The sequence below is a fragment of the Geospiza fortis genome, unplaced genomic scaffold, assembly GCF_000277835.1.
Source record: "Geospiza fortis unplaced genomic scaffold, GeoFor_1.0 scaffold130, whole genome shotgun sequence".
NCBI lineage: Eukaryota > Metazoa > Chordata > Aves > Passeriformes > Thraupidae > Geospiza > Geospiza fortis.
In genome coordinates, this window is record NW_005054300.1 from 17,070,290 (window position 1) to 17,097,346 (window position 27,057).

At 39.0% G+C, this 27,057-nt stretch overlaps 1 protein-coding gene across 1 annotated transcript in view; it reads left to right on the forward strand.

Moving 5' to 3' along the window:
• Nucleotides 1-4,622: 4,622 nt before the first annotated feature.
• Nucleotides 4,623-27,057, forward strand: part of SH2D4B (SH2 domain containing 4B) — a 57,291-nt gene continuing 34,856 nt past the window's right edge. The window contains exons 1-4 of the mRNA XM_005417285.1: nucleotides 4,623-4,806; nucleotides 17,527-17,686; nucleotides 18,777-18,924; nucleotides 26,495-26,639. Of these exons, the coding sequence (XP_005417342.1) occupies nucleotides 4,623-4,806; nucleotides 17,527-17,686; nucleotides 18,777-18,924; nucleotides 26,495-26,639 (637 nt within the window). The remainder of the gene's footprint in view (nucleotides 4,807-17,526; nucleotides 17,687-18,776; nucleotides 18,925-26,494; nucleotides 26,640-27,057) is intronic.

Below are 27,057 nucleotides of genomic sequence, written 5' to 3' on the forward strand. Positions count from 1 at the left end.
GTGTGGTTCTGAGGAATAACAGATTTGAATTAAAATAAAACCAAGCAAAACCCATCTATCTGATGAGACTCCTGTCACTGTAAATCTTCATCGCACTATTAAAATCCCCAGTTAGCATCGTTTCACTTGCAGCTGTAAGACTGACAGTATAAGATGTATTTTCTCATGGATTGGTTTGTAGCTCTCTTGCTGCATTTCATTTCATTAAGATGAGGTTTTAATCTAGCTATTTAATTCTTATTTTGCTATGCATATCTTAATTTTTTAAATTTTCCTTTTTTTTTTGTCCTTAACACAGTGCCTTGCAGAAACAGCAATCTTGAATGAGTTCAGAGAAGATGATGAGCATGCAAAGCCTGTCCATGTTCCAAAACACGCTGCAGTCTGATTTACTGATGCTAGAGCTCTATTGAAAAGGAAGGTCTGGAAAAACATACCCTCATTTTTGCTTTATGTGGTGCTTTGTAATGGAATAGCCGCTTCAGGGAAGCAATCATTCTGACCCAGCTGCAGATTGTGCTGCTGAGAAACTCATTTCAGCCCTTAGAGGGAGCCACAGACTTGACTATGGAAATAGAAGAAAACCAGGCAGGTTTTGTTGTGCCCATCTGTGATAGAGGAGGTGGGGAAGGGATGGTTCTCAATTGGTTTTTGTTTTTTTCTAGCTTTTAATTAACAGCAACTTCAAATCAGACATAAGGCTAGTTCGTGGGGAATGCCAAAACACATCTGCTTTTGTAGTGACAGATTTGTAGGGTTTTGGAGACCTCAACCAAATGTTAATTTTACCTTTCCCCTTTACATGGTCAGCTCCCTCCTGCACCATTCAGTTCCAGGTTCTACTGTTCTTCTTTTGATGCTGACACAGCAGGACTTGAAAAATTAAGATACTGCATGCTCCTTCCTCTTAAAAAATGAAAAATATAAAGACACAAACCACAAGAAATTGATTAAGACCATGGAGTTCAGAGTCTGGAAAACATGATTGCCACATTTTTTTTCTTTACTGGGTATTTTCTTAATAATATTAAGAAAATATTTTTAATTAATATTTTCTTAATCATATAAATCTTTAAGGAGAGAGATGCATTACAGCCCTCTCTTCCCCTGTAATGTGTAGGTTATAGCACAATATTTTTATGCAAATTACATGGCTAGAGTAGATTATATGGCTGTGTCATAAAACACAAATGCTGTTCTCCTGGCTCAGCAATAATCAGCATTGCCAGTGAGCTGTTAAGATCAGGGAATGGAAGGTGCACATGCCCAGAGGAAAATGGATGAAGAGATTTGCAGCCCTTAGTCAATAAAGGACTTCCCCTTAAAAAATGAAATTAAAATGTTTTCTGTGCCTTTTCCTCTCCCTCCTTCCCTCCCCTTCCCCCAGCAGATGGATCCTAGTGGCAGTATTGAGGAGTGCTTAGCCAGAAAGATGCTACACCAGAGACGGGGCAGCGTGTGTCTATTCCCAGAAGATGCCATTTAAGATTAAAGGAAACTCCAAGCTTAAATTTTAAACACCTCTGGGCTCCTTGCAGACTGCTACTAATTAGAGCATCAAGTTTTGTGGCAATTATTGTAACATCATAACTGCCAACAAAGAACCCCATTAATAGTCACTTTTATTTTGTGCATAGGCTGTTGAGTTACAATGTTTCTGTAATGATTTTAACTTAGCTGGGACTATGGAACTAGGGGTAATCAAGGTGGAAAAGCAATGGAGAGTTCATTGTCATCCTAAACCATTCAAAATACTTCTCAGGAAGGCTGGAGAGAGGATGGATGGCCAAAATCAGGAAGCAGGCATCCTTAATACAAATTTCCCTGCTCTTCTCAGTCTTTAATTTATCTATATATTAATTTGACCTGGGAAAGGAAGGGGAGAGAGAATAATTATTTTGCAATAAAATTTTATTTTTTGTTTTGCCTGAGTTATTTCCTATCCCTGAGTTTTCTGACTCTACGTTGGTTGGAGATGCAAAGCTCATCACTTTACAAAATATGAGCTAATCCTAGAAATAGCAAGAGTTATAGTAGGTTTGGTGTTTCTTTAAGGTTATTTTGGATTTCATAGATTTGCTTAATTTTCTGAGCAATCGGGAGAGATCGTGATAATTTTTTTGTGATAATTCGATCTATATATTTGGAATATTTGTGGAAACATGAACTGCAATGAGAATCAGTGTCTAATAGGTTACAAAATTAATGGCAAAATTTATGATGTTTGTTTCTACTTCTGTTGGCTGTTGGCTTACATCAGGTGGAATGTTTCTTTATCTTCTCCTTTGTATTTCCAGTTTTTTATTTTGGGATTGCTGCAAACCAAAGAGAATCTACAACAAGGAAGTTGATCAGATTTACTGTTGTGATTAGATGATAACTCTTCCACATTTGACTTTTTACTTTGTTGAAGAAAAAATAATTCCCACAAAGATTAATTTCACTTGATTATTTGGTTACCGTCTTCAAATATTTTTGTTGAATAATCTTCAAGCAATGGGTTGTACGTGAAGTGTCATTTCATCTATTTGCTCTTGGTGTTTTTCTTGTGTGGTTGCTCATTGAACACTACAAGTAGTTGCCCGAATATTTGTTTGTGTTCTGTCTTGTGTCTTGTATCTCCGTCCTGAGCTGCTGCTGCAGCTGGATGTTGTTCAGAGATGGTCCTACTTGTCATGCTCAGATACACACAATCCGTGATGAAGAGTTTGTTCTCTGCACCGTGATAGCTTCTGATCAGGATTTAATTTCTGGTCTGTGAAGTCAAGCAAAATAAAATAAAGAATGATGACAAATGAGTAAAACAGTGAAACTGCTTGCCCTGAAGCCTTTGCAAAGGCGAGTCTTTTTCAATTAGTGCCAAAATGTGGAGGCACAGCTCTAATATAATTGAATAGAAGCAGAGAAACAAAAGCCAACCCCCTCAGGGTCTCCCCTTTCTATACCTGACTAAGTAAAATAGAGAAGCATAACAAAATCTTTCTTACTCTACGTTTTTTCTTTCCAAGCTGTATTTCTTAAAAAATAATAGTAATAATAAAAGCATTTTGTTTTAGGAGACAATCTGTCCACAAGACCAATCCTGAATTGCAGAATAGCATGCGGACTACACTTGTTACAGCCCATACATGATGGGTTCTGAAATCCTGTTTCAGCTGAAGGCATCATTCCAGCATCTTTGGCATTGTGGTTCCAGGTGATAAAATGTCTTCATCAGAATTGTAGTTTATATCAGTTTGATTTTCCATCTAAATTAGGGCAAAAGTATTTTACATTCCTCAAAAGAAGGACATATAGGTGCATTAGCAGGATGTTTTTGAATATGAGGTCTTGGAAGTCATACAGGGCTTTGATAGCTCCTTATCTGTAAAGCAGGTTTCTCTTGAAGAAACACAGGCCTACTCTTTCTCTTCTTTCTTGTGTAAAAATCAAACAGTGGGATGTGGCTCAGCCTGCTGATGTGATCTGTGTGTTGTTGTGCCTCTGAGTGGCCACACTTTGGTTTGTCTCACAAAGCAGCCCCCTCCCACAGTGTGCCCTCCCTCCCCAGAGGAGCTGAGCCTCTACCCAGTGAAAACAGGCTCCTGAATCCAGAGGGTTTGCTTTTTAGTGTGTTGGCTTTGGTTTGGTTTGGGTTTTTTACATAATTAAGTGGCTGTTGGCCCTAGTGCTGAAATAGTATTTTTGCTGTTTTTGATAAAACTGCTACATAGTAAAGAGCTATAATCTCCTGGAAGAGCAGCATTGTAACTTTTTCCTGTCACCAAGTGGAAAATGAATTAACATCAGGGCTTGCATAGCCTGCATGAATGCTGAGAACTTAGTCTTGTTTAATTTATATTGATTTATTTATAAAGTGGTAAAAAGATTCTTGTGGCTTTTGTAACATCTGCTTTTAATTTTAGAAGCATTTTAGTCAATTTACTGCATGACAGTATTTGTCAACACCAGGTAACTATGACCTTTAACATGCCTTACTCTGTTGAGACTGGCTACCAGGCTAGACTGAGAAATAATATGCAAACTCCTCTCTTATCAGGGGAGATCAGTTCCCAAAGTGACATGGATATTGTTGGTGTAGGTGATACCTTTAACCATGACATCACTTTAAACCCCTGGGCAACGCTCACACCCTTGGGAGTGTATTGCTGCTGAAGGGAACTGCTTGACCTGAAACTCTGAGACTCTGTATGTTGAATTTCCTTCTGCTCAAGGGAGCAAAGCTGCTGGGTTCAATCAAGAATCCCTTATTTTTACTGACTTGCAGTCAGGAGCACTCAAGTGCCTTTTACTTTTTTCCCAGCCTTTTCATTTTATGTTTTTTCCCTAGCCTTTTCTGTTCATTTTTCTTACATTCACTTGACACCTGTCCCTACATTTGGAGGATGAGATAAGAAAAGAACTTTGTCCCTGTCAAGACAAGGAGCAGAATATGCCTGCACAAAAAGGGCCAGAGCAGGAATCAAACCTCTCCTGGGCAGGCAGGTGTGGGAGAGCTCCTTTGCTGCAGTTTGCTTTCTGGAGTGCCATCAGTGGGCTTTTGTCACTGTAGTAGGTATAATTGGAAGCAGGTTTCTCTTTCTTTTGTTTCTCCTTATATATATTTTTTTTTTGGAGTCATCATGCTGCAGCAAATTTTGCGTGATATGTATATTGACCCTGAGCTCCTGGCAGAGCTGAACGAAGAGCAGAAGCAGATCTTATTCTACAAGATGAGAGAAGAGCAGCTGAGGCGCTGGAGAGAAAGGGAAGAAAAAGCCCGAATGGAGGAGGCTGTGCTGAGAAAGACAGCAAGGCGCAACCAGAGTAAGATTTCTGACCTCCTTCTATGCTTCACAGCTGGGGATGGTGGGCTTGCAGCTGGCTGTGGTACAGCAGGCATCTGGAAGAGATTGCAAGGCTGAGTGCCAGCTGTCCCCATGGGCAAAATGACAGTCTGGGACTGCAAAAGCAACATGTTCCTGCTCCTTGTATCTCCAGGCTGGTCCTTTGTTTTGGGAGTATCTTTGTGATGGAGTAAGGGGAATTATTTTGAAGTGCCTGTTTCAGTCAGGAGTCACTGCTGATGTTGTCAGTGGTAACTGATGTATCATGACCAAGTTTCTCCTCTAGTCCTAAGGCTTTTTTTTTTATCACCTGACATCGTCACCCCTCACTCTAGGTCAGGCAAAAGCCTGTGCTGTTGCAGTTTCTTGACTTAGCATTAAATAGTTTCATCTAGCTTTAGTGGGAAATAATTTTATGAATTTGAGCTTGTTATGAAGTACTCTTTGTGAATAAATGAAATACCAAAAGAGCCATATTATATGAGACTAAATTTCCAACTGTATTAGTAAATAGTCTCCAAGAGATTGCTTAGGGAATAGGACAATAGTGTGGTAAGCCAACAACCAAAACTAAAAAGAAACCAGAAATGTGTTTGCATACAATATCTAGTTAAAATATGGAGCTCCTCCCAGAGGCTGCTATGAATGCTGAATGTGTGTTTTGACTTGAAAAATGAATAGGACAATGATGGAAGAAACATCAGACAATAACTTCTCCAAATATCTTTTCCTACTGACTGGCCTTGGGTCCAAGTGCTTTCAAGTAAACAGAAATACTTAATTCCTTGCTCTTTTCTCTGAGTTAGTGCCTTTCCAACTGTTTCCCCCATCCACAGGATGAAGCTGATAGGCTGGTGTAAAATAGAAAACCTTTTCATCTCGGAAATGTAACTACAGTGATTCCTCACTCAACAAGGAGATGTCACAGAGATACCTAAACCACTCATTTCCTTGCCAAAGATCTTATCATATCTTTAAATCTATTAAAGCTTGAATATTCAAAGTTTCTAATAACTTCTGGTAGCTGATTTTGAGAAAACTCGGTTATGGGACTGCAATCCCATTTCAAATGTTGCTTATTTGAACAGACTTACGGTAGAAACACCCCAGTACAGAGACATTGTTGGATTCAGTTGTCAGACTTGAAATATCTAGAGTTTCTGAACCTTACAAAGTGCCCCTCAGATAGTTATCAATCCAAAGACTATTATTAGAAAAGTGCTTCAAAGCAAAACTATTTTCCAAGACTCACTTGAAGCACAGACCTGCATGGAATGACTGGACTAAGTTAAAACGATAGCCTTAAAACGAACGGGGAGTGACCAGAACAACCTAGTCAGCCATAGTAGGAGTTGAAAATGACCCTCAGAGATGGCAAAGTGGATGCTGGAAAACCTCATTCTGTTAAATTTTTAGTATTTTCATGTTAGTGCTCTCACTGTGAATGGCCCTCTTGAGAGGGATGGCATCAGAACAGCTTCTCTCATACAGCACAAAAGCCTTGTTCATTTTGATTGATTTGTAGCTGAGAAAAAAATTAAAAATGCAGTTCAGCTCCACATACCAAAACAACATCATATCATTGAGATAATCTGTATCATGCTCATTCTTTGAGGGATACAGATACAGAAAACTCTAAGTGCAAAAATATTTATCTGATGAATTGTCACAGTGTTGACACCTACATTTCCATATATAAATTATACATTAAACCTGTCCAGCTTCTTACTGCAGGAGACCATTTTCTGGGTAATTTTCTGATTTGTAAGTAATAGGAGAAAGGAGAGCAGCAGAGTACCCTATAGATTATATTTGCTCTGACAAAGGTAGTCACAAATGCACATTGAGTTAAATTTCACAAAAACCCATTTCCATTTTACCTTCTTAAATTGCCAGTTAAAGGTATTGCTTAGGTTTGACTTTTGCCCACTGTTAGGAAATTTCTACTTTCTTCAGAACTGTAGTGAAGAACTATTGGAATCAGATTTTCAAGTCAGGCATCTGGTTCTGCTGGAAATATTTTTTTACTTTCATGAACTGATGTGCACCAGAGTTGGAAAATATAACTTCTTTCAGATGTGCTGATCATTAACTGTACAGATACTTGTTATTGATTTCTACTGCACAGTTCCACAATGTGATGTTAAATGGTCTTCAGTGAAGATGGTTTCTTGTTCAAAACAAAAAAGATAAAAAAGCCAACTGCAAATTATGGATATAAAATAATAATTACTGTGTAATAGTCTTGCCTGTAGACTCAAGGGGCCAGAGTAGATGTCAATAATATTTTTTTATCTTAAAATATTTTTTCCTAGAAGACAATTGACATCATAATTTTTTGGACCTTGAAGCTGCTTAATTTTAAGTTGCCCTTAATATATGAGTGAATTTCCAGACCTCCTTCTCCTGAGTGTAGAATGTAGAATGGTTTTAGTCCTGTTTTAAATTACAAAATTTCTTGGTGGCTACCAAGAAATGCAAAGCTACCCCAATTACATGTTCTTTATTCCCTTGAAACTGAGGGATCTGAGGTTTTTCACCTGTGGGTTTGGTTTTGACTCTGCTACATGACATGTTTTATGTTCATGCTACTTTTTTTAGGCCAGGAGTTACTCTGAGTTTGTAGATATCTTTGTAGTTTGAAAGAGTGGAACAGATGTGAGACTTCAATATTGCTAATGTGGTGCTGAGTTTCTGAAAACGTGGATGTTGTTTGTGAATACAACATAGCATTTGTATAAAATAATTTTATACTAATTTAACTGGAATTATCTTTATAGCACTTCTGCTTTCCTCAAAGTTTGAATAGCCACATATGAAAACTTTTCTTCCCATCTCTTTGGGATGGGATATGATGAGATTGAAGAAAAGCTGTTAATGGACACTTCTCTAAATAAAAGTGCTCTGAATAGGGCCTTCTGCTTGATCTAGAGTTCTGTACCCCAGCTGCTGCAATTCCCCATGGATTCAGGAGCTTAGCTACAGTGGGATGTGTGCACCCAGCAGCACAGCAAAAGGCTTGGATTTTTCAAAACAAAGCAGTGATTTGGAGTACAATTTTGATTTCCTACAGTGACTTAAGGATGAAGTGTTCCTCTGTTTTAAGTGTGCTGTCCTATGGAAACCACAAGTGCAGAGCTGGGGGCAAAAAGATTGGCATATGCAAGTCAGAAAGACCTTGTGCTAGAGTTAAAATCATCTTCATACTTAGGGAATGCTCATTAACATGATAATTTTTTAATTGTTTGGAAACTAAGTACCAAAGGCCCCAAATCTGCATTTTTTAAGGCAGTGCCCCTGAATGCAGGTTCTCCATAAATGTCCTATTCAGTAATATGAAATTTGCTGTTTAGAAAACAAGTCCAAACCATGAAAAAAGATGCAAGTTGTTGAGAGTGTTTAGCAAGCCAAATAGTGCACCCATCTGTGTAGTCTTATTCCTAATTTCTAAAAAAAAATATTAGTCACCTGCAAAATGTAATGCTAAATGGTGCCTGCATCTTTATTTGAATTGTGTGGTTCCTTGTGTCTTGAGGAAAGGTTAAAATTGAAATTAGTATCAGAATGAGTCTGTGTCAAAGGAATTATTTCACTTTGAGGGTGAATGAAATGTGTTCAGATTATTCAATGGTTTTAATTTCTTTGCCAAGTAAAAAACACAGATTGATGTCTAAAGGGAAGCAATGTCTAAACATCACTTCAGAATGAAGTATTTCCTTTATATTTATTCCTATATTGAAGAAATTGTTCCTTTTTTTTTTTTTTTTTTGCTATTTGTACCTTGCCTAAGGTTATTAGTAGAATTTGGGCATTATATGGGTCCTACCAAAATGACAGCATTTAGTGAGCTTTTTCAATGTAAAGGAAATCTTTTGCAGCTTTAATTGAATAATAGCTGCTGGCTGGTGCTGGAATAACATCACAGGTGAGCTGAATTCTTGGAGGTCCACCTTCAATTCACTTACAAATTGCTCCTGGGCAGATGTTTCAGGAACATATCTTCATTGTAATTAAACAGTTTGCTTGTTCCTACTGTGCTAAAATCACTGAGAGAAGTCTCCTCAAAATTTCGAGATCCTTTGGGATTCTCTGAGATTTGACTGACAGGCAGCTTTGCAATTTGTACAGAAACATATTTGTGTGATTAGGCAGGAGCTCTTTAGCCACTACAGCTGAGCTGGGAGGAAGCAGAGGGCCCTGCCAATTTCGGTTTTGACACTGATGCAGTATCCAGAACTGCCAGCATTCCCAAAATGAGATCTCAAAAACTATTGAGCATTAGGTAGCTGAAGGACAGTCATGTGGGAGGGGAGACAATGCTGGTCTGCTGCTGTTATTTCTGCCATTTATTCATTGTGAACTGCAGCTGGTGGTGCTTAGATGGGAGCTATTTGTAAATGCTCTTATTTACCTGTCCTTAACAAGAGAAGCTAGGAGAAAATAGGGTAGGCTTATCACAGCATGGCTAGAAAATAATTTGTCTATCTAAATGACATTTGTGTTAGAAAGGTCATTAGAGAATAGATGATGCTGTTTGGAAGCAAGTATCTCAAATATACCAAGTGGATGGCTGGAGAATACATCAGTGTCAGAGGAAGGCCAGTGAGTGAGCATGTGTTTCAGTGGGTGGACATGCAGTGACATTTTTCTGACTTTGAACTTGGAAATGTATTCCTTATTTATGCTCAGGCCTCTACAGACCCTGGAAATACTTAGCTAAGATTTTATCTCCTGTGGAGAAAAGCTCCTGTCAGTGTTCAGTGTCTCTTTCTCTGTATCCCTGGGTATGGATGTAACCAGGGACGTCAGACCTCGGGATTTCTCAAATTTCTGGCATTATGTGGTCTTGAATTCTGAACAGTCCTGTCCTTTGTTTCCAATTCAGATATAGATGGAAAAGTAACAAGAGAACAGGAACAAGAATATTAAAACAATTTCTCTTAGGGTACTGAGCCACCCCACCTAATTTGAAGTCATTGGATGAGTTTTAATGTAACACTCACAATGTAGAGCAACTTGAGATATGCTGCAGCTTTGTTATGCTCTGTACCTTGGGCCAGAACTGAGCTGCTCAGGGCCTGTGGTGCGGCTGAATGCTGAGGTAGGGTTAGAGAGCAGCTTCTGAACTCAGTTCTCTGAACGTGGGGCTATCAAGAGACCTCCAGCTGCTGGAGGTATGCACCAGATGGAACAAATCCAGAGAGACTTCTCTCACCTCCTATGACCAGCAATAAGTCTGTGCTTTTCAGTTTTTTATCTTATCCTGCAGCTGATTTCTCGGTTTTGCAGAAAAGTGACAGCAGAATATTGCTGCCTACTGGGGCCTTCTCCTGCAGACATGCAATCCTCAGTGCTTCTGTTCCCTGAGACATCCGGCATCAGGCACTCTGTGAGAGAGGCTGCTGGCTTAGTGAGCCTCTGGCACGGAGGGCAGCGCTGTGTTTCTCTGCAGTGTCGTGTTCCTCTGCCTGTCTGGACACAGCAGTGTTGGGCTTTCTCCCACATACTGTGCCTCAGTAACAATATGAGGTTGTGGCTGTCTGCAAACTCATGAATACTTGATATGGAAAGAGGGCAGAACTGTGGCCAAGGGGAGAATGGGATTTGCCCAAGCTAATTCAATATTTTCTTGCTGATTTTGCCATTTTTTTACATAAATGACTAAAACATTCAAGGACAAAGGAACCAGGTTTGAGAGCAGGATTTGGAAGGTACAGGAAAACTCAATGTGTTCAAGTCAGCAGTGGGTTTAGCCAGACACTGATGGCAGTTCAATAACCTTTGAGTCCACTTGTTTGCTGTGGTGCCAAAAAGCCTGACTGTAGGGTATAGTTCTCCCTGCTTCCATGGTCGTGTATGCCTGACAAAAGGAGTGAGTGCAAACCTGGCACGCTGCATTAATCAGGAGAGCCTGGTACAGAAAATGATCCATAGCTCCCTGTTCATTCTGTGACACAGAGCCCTTATCCTCCTGCTTGGAGTTTCCAGCAGACCCTGAAGCTGCCATGCAGACTTGGTTTTATTTTATTCTCAAAGGGAAAACCTGGAAGCTTTGTGATAAGTCTGTGAGAGAAACCAAGCCTTCTATACACTTTTACACTTTACAAGATTCAGTTTGGATGAAGAATCAGAAAATATGGTGCTATGTTCTTGAAATTCTTTAATGAAGGAAAAAATCTCAAATGGGCAATGCTGATGGGAATAATTTTAAAACCTTTAATTTTCCTCTGATGCTTACCTATGTTGTTATGCTGTTTACAGTGAGAGGGTCAGCCATTAAAATGGACGAACAAGAGGCTGCCTCTAGATTGTACAAGGAGTTAGAAAAATGTCTTTAAGAAAGAGTTTTGAATGTTATCTCCTGGTTGAAATTGGGCCAATTATAAAATTTTTACATGTAACAGTGTGCCTTGGCCAGGGAGCCACAAAATTTTTTGGAACATGCTGGGCAGATTCAGCTTAAATGGTATTTTATTTCTGTGGTTCTTTTTTCTTCTTTTTGGTTTCTAATGGGCGAACCCCTGTGTGTATGTTACATATATACATACCATGTCCTAATGCAAACCCACTTACCTTTGAGTGTTGTGTACAGTTATCTCTGCTACATTTGTTAATTACCAGCATCCTGTGTAACTGCTTTCTCCCTTAATATTTGCTCCCTTCAGTCACTCTTCCTTTATTTGATGCTGCAGGGGTTTATTGCAGCATAATTATTTCCATGGTAACAGGCTGTAATTCCATAAACAGAAGATTGAGTTTGTTATATGATCAGGAAGCAGCTGGAGAGCCATAAAAGGCTGATTTTTCAGCAATGCTGAAATCCTGCAACCCTCATTGATATATTAATGTAATCAGCTGAATTTCTTTCTGCCTTTGCAAATCCTTCCCTCAATGGAAAGGCACATAACACAATACTGAAATTCAAAGGTGTGTAAATTGAAATGTCAGGGGCAGAATTTCCTCCCATTCTTCTAAGAATTGAAATGAAGGGGTTTTTTGACCGTGTTTTGGGAAGAGAGGGATTCTATGCTCCATAGCATAGAATTAGCAGAGGCAGAGCACAAATTAATTGTAGATCTTCAGTTTATTGTGGGATGACGTTATTTTCATTACTTTCCTCATTATCATCTAGTTCTTCTCTGTATATTTTAATGGATTTACAGCAGTTATTGTTTTGAGAAGTGCATTCTGTCCTTTGAATAGTCTCTCAAAAGCATTCACAGTAATTTCCTAGGTTTTCTCCTTAGAAAGATGTGAAATTGTGTGTTAGTAAAAAAAAAAAAAAAGATAATTCAATACTTATGTTGGCGAAGCTCAAGGAATTGAGAACAGCCTAAAGCTCACATCCTCATTTTCATCCTAATCAATGAGCTTCTAACACATGTCCTCTAGCTAAATGAAGCTCTGAATGGAACCTCATCTACCCTGCAGATTAGCAAAATTCAAGCCTCTACTTTAAAGAAGCCATAAAAATAATTTGCTTGGAAAGCCAAGAAATCTCAAGTAAAGGACATTGTGCTTAGACCAGAGTATACGAGATATTTGAATTGCAGAAGAACAAAAACCCACAACGCTACAAACACAGCAAACTCCATGAGCTACAGTTTAACTCTCCATGGCGAATGTAGATCAGGATGATCAACTTTTAATGCACATGCAGCCTGTTTCAAATGCCTAATGAATTTCAGGAGTTTTTTTCTAGCCCAGAGAGAGAAAAGAATAGAGATGTTTTCTGTAGAGAGTCAAAAGATACTTCTATGACTGCAAAGCTTCCCAGCGGGTGAGGAAGGACAGTCAATTGCTATTGCAGAGATTTGTAGCTTCCAACAGGTGGGAAGCCCAGAGAAACAAGGCTGTTCATGGAAATAGCAGATTCTTTAGTACAACATTCAGCAGCATTTGAATGCTGTCCCATGGTTCTGAGATTATAAATCAGAGATCACATAATTTTCTGAATTTACACCCTGTGGTGTTTCCTACCACAGAAAGGCAGGAGGGTGCTTGGTGCTCTCTGTCATTTTGCTGGACTAAGCAGGCAGAGTGGGTGATGGCACAGCTGGGAATCCTGGCACCAAATCAGGCCTCTAGCCCCTTGGAATAGCTTCTGTGATAACACTGGGGATGGATCACAAATGGGGGCTGCTGGGGATTCTCTAACTGTTAAAGCAATGGTGACCAAGCTTGGAGAAAGGAAGCTGACTCCAGCAGTATTCTATTTGCTCTAATTACCATTATTTCCAAAGCACTTTTATTTGGAGATGTAAAAAAGGAGGCCAAGAACCCATAAAACTCCTAAACCCAGTGAGTGGCTCATCTCCTCTGTTCCAGCTGGCAGAGGCAGTGTGGGGCTCTGGTCTCCTTGGTGTGTCTGTGTTTGTTCCAAGCCTCAGACACAGCGTGGAGGTCTGAGCTGATAGGGTTGGAACCTGGTGAGCCTGAGCTGGGCTTCCCCGTCCTGGTGCTTCTCTCTGTCCCCAGGTATCCAGGCAGTGTTGGTGCTCCCTGGCAATGTCATGGCACTGACAAGGTGACAATGTCCTGCTGGCCCTGGGGCAGCACAGAGGCCAGAGCAGCCTGTGCTGGCCCATGGCTCAGCTCTGGTAGCACTCCAGCACTCTGTGGGTGGGATCAGGAGTGCTGCTGGCAGAGCCTCATAATTCTTATAGGTGAGAGCTCGAGTTTCCAATTGCTCTCCAGGGCATTGTTTTACACTTTCATTGCTGTTATAGAATTGGCTGTGCAAATAACAGACAAATAGAAAACATGATTTGGTCTTATTTTTGATTGTGTGTATTTATATGTACAAACTTGAGTTGCTATTGGTTGTGACTTTAGGTCTCTGAGAAAGTTTTTGCTGTGATCCTTTTATGCTGCAAATTTGAGAGACCTGATTTTGCATTTTCTGACCTGGCATTTGTCTGGAGTAAGGAGCCAGAAGCCAGTTTACTGGTCTCAAAGTAGCATGGGTGTAGATTTAGAGGCTCTCCATGTGAGATACTAATTCATGGATGAGCTTCAGGTGAAAAGAACTTCAAAAGTTTATGTTGTCTTCTTTTGGTGCTACAAAGTTGTTTTAGGTGAAACAGGGTGGGAGAGTAGGGATGGCAAAGACCTAGTAAATTATTCAGTAGGTTTTCCTAATAAAGCATTGCTTGTTTCTAAAGTACTTCCACTGCTACTGTCCAATCCAGACTAACTTTGATGTCCACTGCTTCCTTAAGGTTATTATTTGCAGCCTGTCACAGTCTCTCCAAGAAGAACAAAGTACTTTTGTGGTCAAGGCACAAGACTGGGGCTCAAGAGGTTTAATTTTTGTTTCTTGACTCTGCATTAGGCTTTGTGACTGGACTCAGAAACCTACTGCTGACCAGTAAACATGAGGCTCTCTTGCCTCCTTCTCATCTGCATTTCAAATTTGTTTAGTCAGGACTTGTCTCTTCCTTTTACATTTAGCTGAATTTTTCTTTTTTTGTGTGTTTTTCTCTTTCACTTGGAAGTAAAGTGTATTAACAAAACATCTTATTTTGCAGAAAAAATGTAATACTTGAGAGGCATTTTAAAGCGGGAATTATTTTGTAATAATCAGCCCTAATAAGTAGTGATTCTCTGCTTGCAAAGCAGACAACACCAGTTTCCTACAAGTACTAGGGGAAATAATTTTCTGGACTTTCTTGATCTTACCATAGGTTCTGCAGTTTAAAATATCATTAGCCTAGAAGAGCTGACCCTCTCACTGTGAATGTGATTCTGCAGGCTGCAGAGGCTTTTTGTATGGCAGAAATTCTGCTTTCACAGTGTCAGATTTTCTCCCTGAGGTGCTCTTTTTTTTCCCCGCACACTCATTTTTGATGTCATTTTTTGTTAAGAATCTACTGCGTTTTATGATCAGATTGTACAGTAAAGCCCAGCTGCAGCTTTATAGGAGCAGAGGTTTAAGGAAGGTTTGCATGGGAGTAATTTCTTGAAGTAAATTCAGTGGTTGGATGTGAAAAGGCCTTCTTCTAGAGAAAAATCTGAATTAGAGCATCTGTGCTCAAACTGAATTATTTTAAAATTATATATATATATCTATATATATGGGGGTCTGTCTGTTTAATGCTGAAGGTTGAAATTGCCAGATTGTTTAATACACAAATCTTTCAGCTTTGACTATATTTGAGCATGTACTTTATGCATATACAGTAGAGTTCTGTACTGTGTGTAGCGCTGAACCAACAATACTGATGGTTTCAAAGGAGTTTATACATCTACTGGCTAGAACTTTATAAAAAAGATCCATTGTTTTAAAAGAGGAAAGAACAATTTCTCAAGACACATCTACAAATCAGCTTTTATTTTATTGGGCTGGGTTGCAATGGGTTAGTTGTGCCTCTGAGAAACACATTAATAAACCTTTGGCACAGAAAACCTTGAGTGAAGCAAAGATAAAATTTGTCTGCTTACCTGAAAAGTTATATATATTTTTTTTCATTCCCGGTTCCCTCTGGTAAGCTCATAAATGAATAGAAATAGTGAAATTGTCTCAGAACTGGACTAGTATTTTGTATCCACCAGTTATAGTACAGATCAATTAATATAAGGGGTGTCGTTTGTAATCTTTTCTTTAATGCACTAAATAAAGGAGAGAAACTAGGATATTCAGCTTCCTCACAAGAAAGAAGACATGTTGTGCTTTTAAAACAAAATCTGCCTTTGGTTTTATGGAATTAGTGTTCCTGGGAGTACTCATTCCATACTTCTCAAGGAACTTCACCAGGAACTGCAGTAGGAGAAAACCTACTTTCCACACTTTACCAGGAACTGCAGCAGGAGAAAACCTTGTGGGCAAGTAGTGATATGGCCAGTCAAGTCTCAGCAGATGGTATTCTAATGCTGTATCCAAAAAATACAAGTTCAAAATAAATGTTGTGTTGACAGGAACACAATGTACAAAATAAGAACCACAATAAAATACATTCACATTTATAACCTGAGACATAATCTGATAGACTGTGAAAGAGCAAATGCTTTTGAGAGTTATTGAAGGAAAACGCTATTAGCTTAAATTTCCACCTCTCTTTGAAGTTAGTACTGTTAGGCCAACGCTGGGGATTCGTATAAATTACATTTTCAAATTTGATATAGAATATCAGCTTTCATGGTGAGGTCTGATCCATTCATTGCCTTCAGTCTGGATTGTCAACACTTGTGAGTGTGGGCTGGTGCTGACACTGCTGCTGTCAACAGCCCAACTCCACTGCCTCCTGCAGTTTTCTGCCTTCAGCCTGGGATGTCAGAAACACTTTATTGATTGTGCGTTGGGAAACTTAATCCGGTTAAATGGATATGTCCTCACACAGAACAAGTGGTAGCTTAAGGTGAGAGTAGCTAAGCTGATGCTGCTAGAGAGAGATGGAGGAAAAGTGGAAGCAAAGCCTGCCTGTTCAAATAGGACAGGTTTTTTTTAACTCTTATGGGAACACGGGAGACAAACTCCTTAGGAAAATGGTGCTCTGTCCATTTCCTCATGTTTTCAAATGAGTCAGGATTCCCTTTACAAGATAATGATTTAGAAGTTTCCTTTTGTGATGCACAAATTTCTCATATCAATGTTTGGGTGAGAGGATGAAATCTAGGAGACTGTAATATACAGGGAATGATGAAAACTGCTGACCCTTTATGTCCTTGTAGTCTGAATTCTTTGAAATAAATCCAGTATTCATTTGGTAACGGTCTTTGTGGCAGAATCTCCTTTGGTGGAGGACAGTTTCAAGAAATTTGCAAGAAATGAAACATAAAAATTGATGCATAAGCGGTGTTTCTACAAATTCCTTATTATGAACCTTTAAAATGCTTATAATAATTGACAGTTGTATTTATAAAAGCAGAAGGAAAACATTAAACCACACTAAGTCAGATAATGTAAATAACTATTAAAATGGGTTCGGGTAGGATCTAGTGACCTTTGTAGTCCTACAGTTGGTTCTTGTATTTGATGGCTCACCAAATGCAGTCTGTTTTGTAAAGAGCTCTCGGGCCTTTTGTGGTGTTCTTAAAATCACTCTGTCAACACAGTAACCATAGATTTTTGTGTAGTTAGTGTCATGAAAACTGAACCAGAAATTTAATCCCTTTCAATTGCCTCTGTGAGCAGAATAGGCTCTGCAGCACTGAGTGGTGTGCTCCGAGTATGCAGACTCCCTGAAACTCCTGCTTCACACAGTGGGAGCAGGAAATTCCTGCATTCTTTGAAGGTGTTCCTATGAAGTTTTTCTACCTGTTGAACATGGGGCATTCTTTGTGCACAAAGCATTTTTAGTCACATAATATCACTCATTGGTTTTGCCCCATCTCTTTTTCCATGCTCTTCATTAATCCCTTGTTGAGTGAAGTGAGCAAATATAGCAATTAAAAAGGGATTATAATACTGGAATTCTGGGAAATGCATGCCTGAATTAATAATTTTTATTTCTTTGAGACAGTGAGTCTTTAAAGATTGGGTAATCCTCAGCATGAAAACCTTGTTATTTTTTTTCCCCAGCATTTGACATGATTTAGTCAAATCTGAAGATTTCTTTGGACCTCTGAGCAATGTTGTCTTTAGAATTGTAAATGGCAAGCTTAATGTTTTCTAAGTTGCAGTTTTCGCACCCTTTCACGTCTGTTTGTGCAGGATTTGAGGCAGTGCTTACGTTGTGGTGTGTTCTCGGTGGTGTTGCAGGTAACGGCAAGCGCGTGCAGTGGCTGCGGGGCCAGGACGGTGAGGTCTGGGTCTGGGTGATGGGAGAAGCCCCGGGGGACAAACCCTACGAGCAGATCTCGGAGGAGCTCATAGCAGAGCGGGCCAGGCTGCAGGCACAGAAGGAGGCAGAAGAGCTATGGTGAGGATTTAAGAGTCTGAGTTCAGGGTCCACTTGGCATAATGGGAGGCATGACCTTGTAGAAAGGTGGCAGGTAATGGTAGGTAAAACTGGTAAGTATGTTTTGTGAACGTTTGCTTCCACTTGCTTGTCAGGTTTCCAGTGTGTTAAAAATGTCATTTTGCTTTTATTGAATATTGAAAGTCAAAAATCCTATTTGCAAAAACAGTGGTGCCAACTTTTTTCTCTCTTGGGAATTTAGCTAAACCATTGACCAGCCTGCAAATAAAGAAAAATGAAGCAGTCTGGTTTTAAGATGATTAAATTAGATATGTTTGTTATATCACAGTTCAGAGCCCACAATAGCGGTTTACTACATAAAATCCTTTTTGAAATTGGTTTTATTTGCAATTTACTTGTATTAATTTTTATTCCAGCAGTTTAAAACTCATTATACAAAGTGCCATGCGGCTATTTCTAGCAGGGCCTCTTCCAGGTTTGGGGGAGATTCAAAAGTGTTTTGGTGATTGATATTTTAGAAATTAGGCCACCTGCCTCACACACTTCCCTTTGTAGTGCAGCACTGAAAAGTGACTCTTTAATATCAGGTTATTCTATGTTATCCTTTTTCATATGAGATTATTCTTGCTTTGAGTGCTTGCATATTTAAGCAGGAATTGAAACCTTCCACTTGTGCTCTGAATTCCTTTTACATTGTCAATACGAATAAACTAGCATAAGAATCTAACATAAGAATTTGGGAGATATTTTTAAATTTTTACATTTGAAAGACAGTAAATTCCCAACCATGCTTTGCTAGACTAATAGAAAAATGTAAGGTATGACTTAAAGACATCCAAGAACTACTTGTCTAACTTAGAAGTGCCATTTTAATTAATAATTTATCAAAAATTGTAAATTGTCTGCTTTCTGGATGGTTTATTCAAATATGATTTGTGGTAGGTCTCTTGTTAAATACATTTTAATTTTTTGCTTGCATCTTTCCTTGAAGTCTTATGCTAATTATTTATTGCAAGCAGTGAATATGCATTGATCCTCAATTTAAGAAAATTAGTGCATTAAATTTTTGTTTTTACATCCTTTTCTGAAGGAGACAAAAGGAAGCTGAAATAACAAAGAAATTCCGTGATGCTATGGCTCAAGAAAAAGCCAGAATAGTGGCAGAAAAATGGAAAATAGAAATGGAGGATCGGAAAGCAGCCAAACTGGAGGAAGAAAAAATTCAGGAGGAACTGAAGGTTTGCATAGAGACACTTAGGGGTTTTTTTAGTGTTTTCATATAGATTCACAGTTTTTGTCACCTTCATGCTGAATTAATTAATAAGCTTTAAAATCCAGAGTTGTAATTTTTCATTCTGGAATGTACAGATAGCTACATGGTGTTCAGCAGAACAGCTGGGTGAGCAATGAGAAAAAATTACAGGTCTCATTCAGAAGTGCCAGAACAATCAAACTGGTTATTCAGCTCACACATTAACAGAATTGTTCAGTCAGCTGTGCTGGATGAATCATCCGGGGAAAAAAAATGCACAATTGGGAAAGATGTCATTTTAAGTTAGTTTGCTACAATGTATTCTGTGTATTTTGAATGAGTTTGTTCACATAATGAACTTCAAAACTGTGTCACTACTTCCTTCAAAATAATAAGGGGTGGATCCTTCCCCTACTCAACATATGGGAAAAGTCCAGTTGGCTTTTCTGGGAGAAGTTAATTTGCTTGATTTTTATTGACTTTACAATGAACTTTTTATGAGCTCAGTTACGATATTTTAATGTTTGTTGGAAATAATATTTTTTTCACATTTTTTAGTTGAAAATAGCAATTTCAAAACTAAATAGGAAACACATCTGTCCACCCTTTTTATATTATTTGATAAAGATAAAAACTTGTTTAAAAATGCAAAAGTGAAATATAATGGGTTCATGTAGAGATGTAATGACAGTCCTCTGAGACTGGGATGTGCATGCTGGGACTGCACACAACTGGTGATGCTGAGTTTCCATGGAGAAAGCTTTAGAAAATCTGACTCTGAGGATCCAGTAACTTCCATTCACTCTCCTCTCCCCTGCTGACAGCTCGCTGTATCTTTTCTTCCTTTCCTGGTGCAGTGATTTAAGGTATAGAAAGAGGGGATAGACTTCTCCCATTGCCCCTTTGTGATGGGAGGTATGCTGAAAACTTAGTGTTAAGTTTATGTGGTTTGATTGCAAATAGCAAATTTCTTGTCACTCTGCAGACTGTGGGCCTGGTATTTGAGGTGGTTGTGGAGCACAAAGCCAGGGCAGCTCCTGCAGAGGAGGCTGCATAGAGTTGCTGATTTACCTTTCCACAATTAATTTGAATTCACAGGAGAGAATGGGGCCTTTGAAATATGATGCCAATGAGTAATGAAAGTATACCTTTCTGCTTTATTAATGTATGAATAATGAGCAGAGCAACTTTTTAAACACTCTTTCCTCTGCTCTCTGGAAAGTAAAGCCCTCTTGAACAAAGGCTGACAGTGTTCACTCATGTCTATGTGGCTGACTCACAGGACACTTGATGGGGAAAATGTCCACAAGCTCACTGTTACTGTTCTGTTTCAAAGAGACTTTTTCAAAGAGTAGAGTGAGCAACTTCTGAGACTTTCAGTGGCCAGTATTCACAGCTTTCTATTAAGGGAAACTAGTTGTTCAGTTGTTGATAAAATGAAAAGGAATGGCTCTAAATTCTGTTCATGTTCATATTGATGGAAAGGTAATGTCACAGTGATCTGTGTTTCCACTGTTTCCCAGGACATGAGCAGGTGTCCTCCATCCAGCTGTGCGGCTGGTAGGAGCACTGCTGGAAGTGGGATGAGATTATGGTTCAGTTTCTGCTTTGAATTTAAAATACTTAACTTTGGCCAGGGCTTCTCCATCTCTCTTCCTAAAGTTGCCAACATATTTGTTCTGCTAAGGAAGCAGAAACTGTTTCTTTCCCAATGGTTTCTCTTAAATCAAGCGTCTGAAGATAGAATTTGCAAAAATTTAAATAAATGGACCAAAGTTTTCAAAACAAGACCCAGCTGAAAGAAACTCCTGACTTAAAGAATTAGTTTGGAAACCAGATATGATGCAGTGATTGTTTCTTCAAATGCCCTTTATCAAGCGTTCCCCATAATTTCCTGTATTAATCCAACAACAGAGTCTAATTCCACTTTCAGCATAGGCTCTTCAATTAGGTCTATAATCTGAGATCTGCTGGGAGAGACTTAGTCTGGCATAGGGTTCCACCAGCAGAAATCCAAATGCAGGATTGATTCCTGGTACTTTGACACCACTCCTTTGCTACTCAGAAAAGCAGCTTATCTGTTACATACTCTTGAAAGATCAGATCTTGTACATTGTGCATGGTATATAGACAGGGAAAGAAAGTTGTGTTTCTGGCACCCACGTCCAACTAGAAGGAAGGAATACAACTAAGGTTCAGGGAAAAAGATGAATTAATGAATCTACTGATGTATGACAGAAGTAATTGATAGATTGAAGAAAAGGGTGTGGAATTTGATGTAGATCAGGGAGCAAGCTTGCTTCAACAGATTTAAAATATTTAACATACTGGTAATCATCCTTCTGTGATGATGACCAGACCATGTTTAAAGAGGTCTCCAGACTGAGGCATGGAAAGTCCAGTCTTTGCTAATGCTTCATCCTCTTGAAGCAGTTCGACTTGGGAAATTGAAATTGTCTCCTTTCTGCTGGCATGTTTCATTTCTAACCATGTTGTGTCACAAAAACTCCTTTCTAAGAAGCTTTTATTCCTCTTGACCAATCATGGGACGTTCGGGCTGTCTGCACTAGATAAATGACATCTTACATATCGGAGTGAGTGATGATCCCTATTTCCTTTTTCCAACACTATTCCAAAAGTATTGCTTTCCTCGGTGTTTCTAAGCAGAATTGCCTTTAATTTATGATGCTAGAATATAAACGTTGACTACTCTAGTTTTTGCAGTTTAAGGACAGCTATTCTTTCATGCACCTATTGCAAAGGACAAATAAGAAAGCCAATTACTATCATTAATCTTTTTGCTAATTCACAAAGACTAGGAGCTCATAGGCATAATTTTCTATGGTTATCAGTAGCTGTCATTAAGAGTCTGAACAATGTGCAGAGCTAAGGCAAATTGAAGATGTGAGTGTCATCGAGCCAGGGGTGGGTATCCTTCAGCTACATTTAGAAATAAAAGAGATCACTCAGTTCAGTCTTCATATGGTCTACATAAAGCAGGAGAATATTAATAGCAAAGTACTCTCCTTATGACAACATCCGATACCTGCCAAATTTAATAATATAAGCACAGTTGACAGCAGAGCTGGATTGCTTCTTAAAAATTCCCTGGGAGATGAAATGTGTCTCATCAAAGAAGATAGGTTCAGAGAACAGAACAATTAGTGCTTCTGTTCAGGAAATATCTAATTAACCTTATGCTCAGTAGAAAGAATACACTTTCTATTGAGCTTGGATAAGCTTTCAATGCATGCCTGAATGCTTTACTGTGCCCCCAAGTGCTGTGGACCTGATTCTTCAGAAAATTGCTGCCAGATGTAGAGTTTAGGAATACAGTGAACTGTCACCATAGCCATTTGGAGTACTGTGGGCTTCTTATGATAGAGCAGTGAGCATTCTGTCTTGATCTGAAAAAAACTCTTGTCTCCAAGTAAACGTCAAGCACTGTTATCTCCAAGTGCAAATAAGCTGTAAGTTCAGCTCTGTGCTTTGCTGTGCCAAGAAAACATTGAGCTCTTTCCCAAAGACAGCATATTTATAATCTAGGAATACGACAACAGCTTCTTGCTGGAGTTCAGCACCCACTTCATTCTGAAAGTGCCTTAGTTGGGTTATTTCAATGGCAATTACAATAATTCATTTTGCTTCCTTTTGGGTCACCAAAATTCAATAATTCTTTTTTTTTCCCTATGCTGTTGTCTTTTGAACAATATTGTAAATGAGGAAGCTGTTAGTTTTGGTTGGGAACTGGGTGTTCAGGTTTTATCTAACCTACTTCTAATTGATAATAATTTTAAAGGAAAATATCTTCCTCAGTGACATCAGTAGTGATTGTGCTTCTGAAGCCACTCTCTTCAGTCTGGGTTGCTGGCAAAAACTAGCAAAGCTCAGGTGTTTTCCATGGATAAGTGGGAATATCTGAACCACTAATGAGGGTAGCTTACATGTTAGGAATTCAAGCTGTGAAGAGCCTCTAAGCTCCAGAGACAAACTTTAAGTAGATGGTGACTGAATCTATGGCAAATTACATGAGCAGAGCCTGTTCCAGCATGTGCAGTAAATATCAGATCTCTCCCAGCCAGGAACAGTCCTTAGCTTTGCTTTCCAGCTTATGGAACACAGGGTCTTTGTGATCAGAGTAAGTTGGTACCTCCTTGTATGAGATGTGTGAATAGCATGTCCTGGGACACGCTCATGGCAGAAATCTTGTAGCTCCTGCATAAAGCATGAGTGCAGTTCATATGTTTGTCTCTGTGCAAATGCATGCACAGTGAAGAGATGCAAAGCCTGTGTGCCTTTTGAGACACTGGAAGTGGAGAAAAAAATAATGCCTCTGCAAACACTTTCTTTTCTGATGCAAGTGAGAGAATTTTCTCAGAAAAAGTCTGGGAAGGAGTTGGACATATTTCTGCCTTTACTCAGAGCACTGTTGGCACCTGTCAGGTGAGACTGGAGAGATGTCTGATCTCTGAACTCAGCTGGCTGTATCAGCCTTGCTGAAAGCAGCCTGTGCTGCAGCTGGTGACCCTGGGGTTTCCAGATTTCCTTCCTCAGAGCAGGGAGTCCCTGAGGGCTCTCAGCTGTGTTTTAGGAGCCCTGACTCTCTTGCCTGGCCCAGGTGGTTGCTGAGTGGGCTCAGGAGGTTCAATGCAGCTGTAGTGCATCCAGCTGGCTGCAGCCTTCAGGGCTGCCAAAGTCACTTCCTGCCAGCCTGAGGCCCTGAGAGAATCCCAGGTGGTATTTGCTTCAGAGAGGGCTGTTGTAACAAGCACACCGTGTGGGTTTTGCCATGGGTAGCAGGAGGGTGGTCATTCAGCTGCCCTGCAACCTGTAAGACTCACCAGGAAGACCCCAAGAGCTATGGCAGCCAGAAGCCCAGTTTTCCTCTGTAAAAAACCCCACTACTCTATTTTACCTTTTCCTCAGTGTATTTTTTTAAATCTTTCTGCAGCAAAACCAAAATTATGACCTAATCTCCTTTCATCTGCCTTGGACTAAAACATTAAAACTTAACCATGGCTAATGTTAAATATTATTTAGAGCTGCTCAAAGTAAAGCTGTCAAACATAGTGAGATACACATAGACAGAAACAAGTTTGTAGTAAATTCTCAACTGCCAGAGGATATATAAGATCATTTAGCATGTTCAAATTCTCCAGTGGAGTAAAGGCTGGAGAGGATTACTGCTGCCTGTCGAAATGCCAGCGTGATTTGTTTCAGCAGCTTGGTATTTCTCAACAATTTGCAACTCTGAAGTGAATTGTCACTTCCTAATTATTTTGGCAGAGCTAAAAGGGTCAGGCACAGAGTACAATCTCTCTCAACTGTCAGGCAGAAGATGGTGTTTGTAGATATTACAGCTCTTCACTCCCAGCTCTGATGTGCAGGATTAGATTCCTGGGGCGAAGCAGACAAGCTGCTTGCTGTATTCTTCCAGTGGAGTAAATGTGAAAAGTTCAATTGTTAATTTTAAATACAAACACACACTGTTTAGTTGTACTTGACAAAGGATGATTGTCTTTTCCTGTGTCATACAAGCAAGGATTGTTTCTTCTCACACACACCTTGAAGGAGTTGGACAATATACCTGCACATCTGTGCACTAATTTAATAAATACAATTTAAATCTCCTCTTTCTGTAAAAAGGAAAATTATGCAAAAAAGTTTTGGTGAATTCAGAATCAAGTGCCCATGTTAAGCTTTGGTTATCTTTTCTTTGCCTTAAATTTCCTTTTCAGTTAAAAAGGAAGAATTTTCTTAGTTGGCATTGTTGCCTTCCATTAAGAACGCAAACTCTACTTGAATTCTAGGTTTTGGTGTTGTGTGGGGGTGCTTTTTGGTTTTCTTAGATCCTTCCATCTTTTTACTAGAAATGTTTCAACAACAGCTACATTAAGAAACAAGCCCAAACTTACAGCAAAACTGTTGTGTGATTCAGGGAAACTGCAGTGAGATTGATTTTCCCCCCTTCTCTATTTTGAGTTTACCTTGTGGTTTAAGATGTTGAATAGAAAATATTCTGATAACCCAGGATTGCTTCTGTGTCTGTCCATTTTCCTGAAGGATAGACTGAATGTATTGAATTTTTTTAGGTAGTGAAGCTAAGTGAATAAATATTCTCCTCATAAGAATAAAGAACAGTTGATCTCATATTTTTTTCAAGAAGAGAATAGAACTATTTACTTGCAGCTAAAATGTGCAATCCCTAATTCTACAGAGATATTAAAAAAAATTATTTTTTTCTGAGGAAGCTGCTTGGCTTTGAAATTAGCATTGTCTAAAAGCATTGACTTCTCAAAATTACTGAATGGTCCACTCAGCTCATGTTTTTAGGAGCCAGGAAATAACAATGGAAGGATGATGCTAGAAATAATTCAAGATAGTAGCACTAGAATTGCCTGAAGAACAATACTAGGCTTTTATTTCTTAGAAATAGTAAGAGCAGTCTAATGTATTGTTCACAGAACCATATAACATTAAGGGCTGGAAGCTTAACCTTCACCTTAAAAATTTCATAGGATTAACATTTTGCAACAATCTACCTGGGTTTCCTGTACTTATAGTTTAGGTCAGGTAACCAGGATAGTAATTCAGGTTAATTTTACTCAGGGATTTATAAAAAAATTCTCACCTGTATGTTTGTTACCCATAAGGGTATAGTGCTGGTTCCATTATAAAATTAAATAAAAACTGTTTTTATTTGTAATTCAAGTTATTTCAATAATATGAATAACACTTAATGAAGTTCAGTTTTGAGGGTTTTGGGCTTCAATTAAACTATATGATTTAAATCTGCTTCTTCACTACCTAGGGAATTTGGGAAAACTCATTGGAAAACATACAGATTCCTAGTTCTGCATTAATTGAGCTCCTATGTTATTGATAATGTGAGGGAGGCCAACTGAAAAAGCAATCTTTCTCAATTTCCATCTCTTTTAAGGCTTTCTTGTAAGGGAACTTTTTTGGCTTGCTACTCTTAGCTACATTTTACAAAGTGTCTGTTTTGTGCTGAAGGATCTGCCTTTCCCTCCAGAATGTAGTGATCTTAATTTTTAGAAAATATTATTCCCTGTATTGATATTATTCCCTGTATTGGTTATGATAACTGGGAGAGTTGCTAAACCAAGAGCAGCAATAAATCAGTTCCTGAGTTCTAAGGTTCTGTGGATGATGTGTGTAGTGCTCAAAGGCAGCAGTATCTTCAATGGGAGTACACATGGGCTTAAACCAAGCTTTGCTTACAGCCTGGAGAATAGCACAGGCTTTGGTACCACGTGATAAAATGTTTTCTGTATAGTTTTCAGATCATAGATCCTTGCATGTTCCTCATTCCTTTGATACCTATGGTCTCAAAATGTACCCTCCTCAGGAATTCCTAAGAGGTGGGAAAATTCAGTGATGCCCCTTGTGAGAGGTGAGAAGCCCAAAGTTAGAAGAGATTGTGATTTGTCCAGGGTAAAGCAGCTTCTCTGTGATAGGGAGCAACTGAAGCAGCGTTTCAACTTTTGGCACATTCTTCCTCTTTAGTCACTTGTGGCTTACTTTGTTTTCTCTAGAAAAGAGAAGAAGAGGAAAGACAGAAAGGTGAGGAACTAATCAGGCAGCAGGAAGAAATCCGGGCAAAGGAGCTGTACCTGAGCCTCAAGCAAGCTCAGCAGCACAGTCAGCACAGTGACGATGACCAGGAGTGGGAAGAACAGTGTGAGTAAAACTTCCTCCACAGCACTCATGTATTTCTGAAAGCAGATTAAAGGACAATTGCAGAATGGAGAAGGTGTGGCCAACAAATCTCCTACCTAGAGCAATACAAAGTGCTGTATTATTTTGGTGGAAATTGCCAGCTTAAAGTTAGAAACAGGAGTTTTGGATTTCTTCCTGAATCTGTGTCAATGCCTTATAGAAAAGTTTTTGTGTACAATGACTGAGATAATTAAATTCTGTCTAATGTACTTAATTAACAGTTTTGGCTTAGTAATAATAACTGAGGGCACAGTTATTTTGACAGCTTGTCCTCAGCTATCTTTGAATAGATAGAATCTTTCTTCATCAGTATTTTAATTGCTTCCATATGGTAGTGGGGTGAAGCTATGATATCAATGCTGAAACTCACTTCATACCA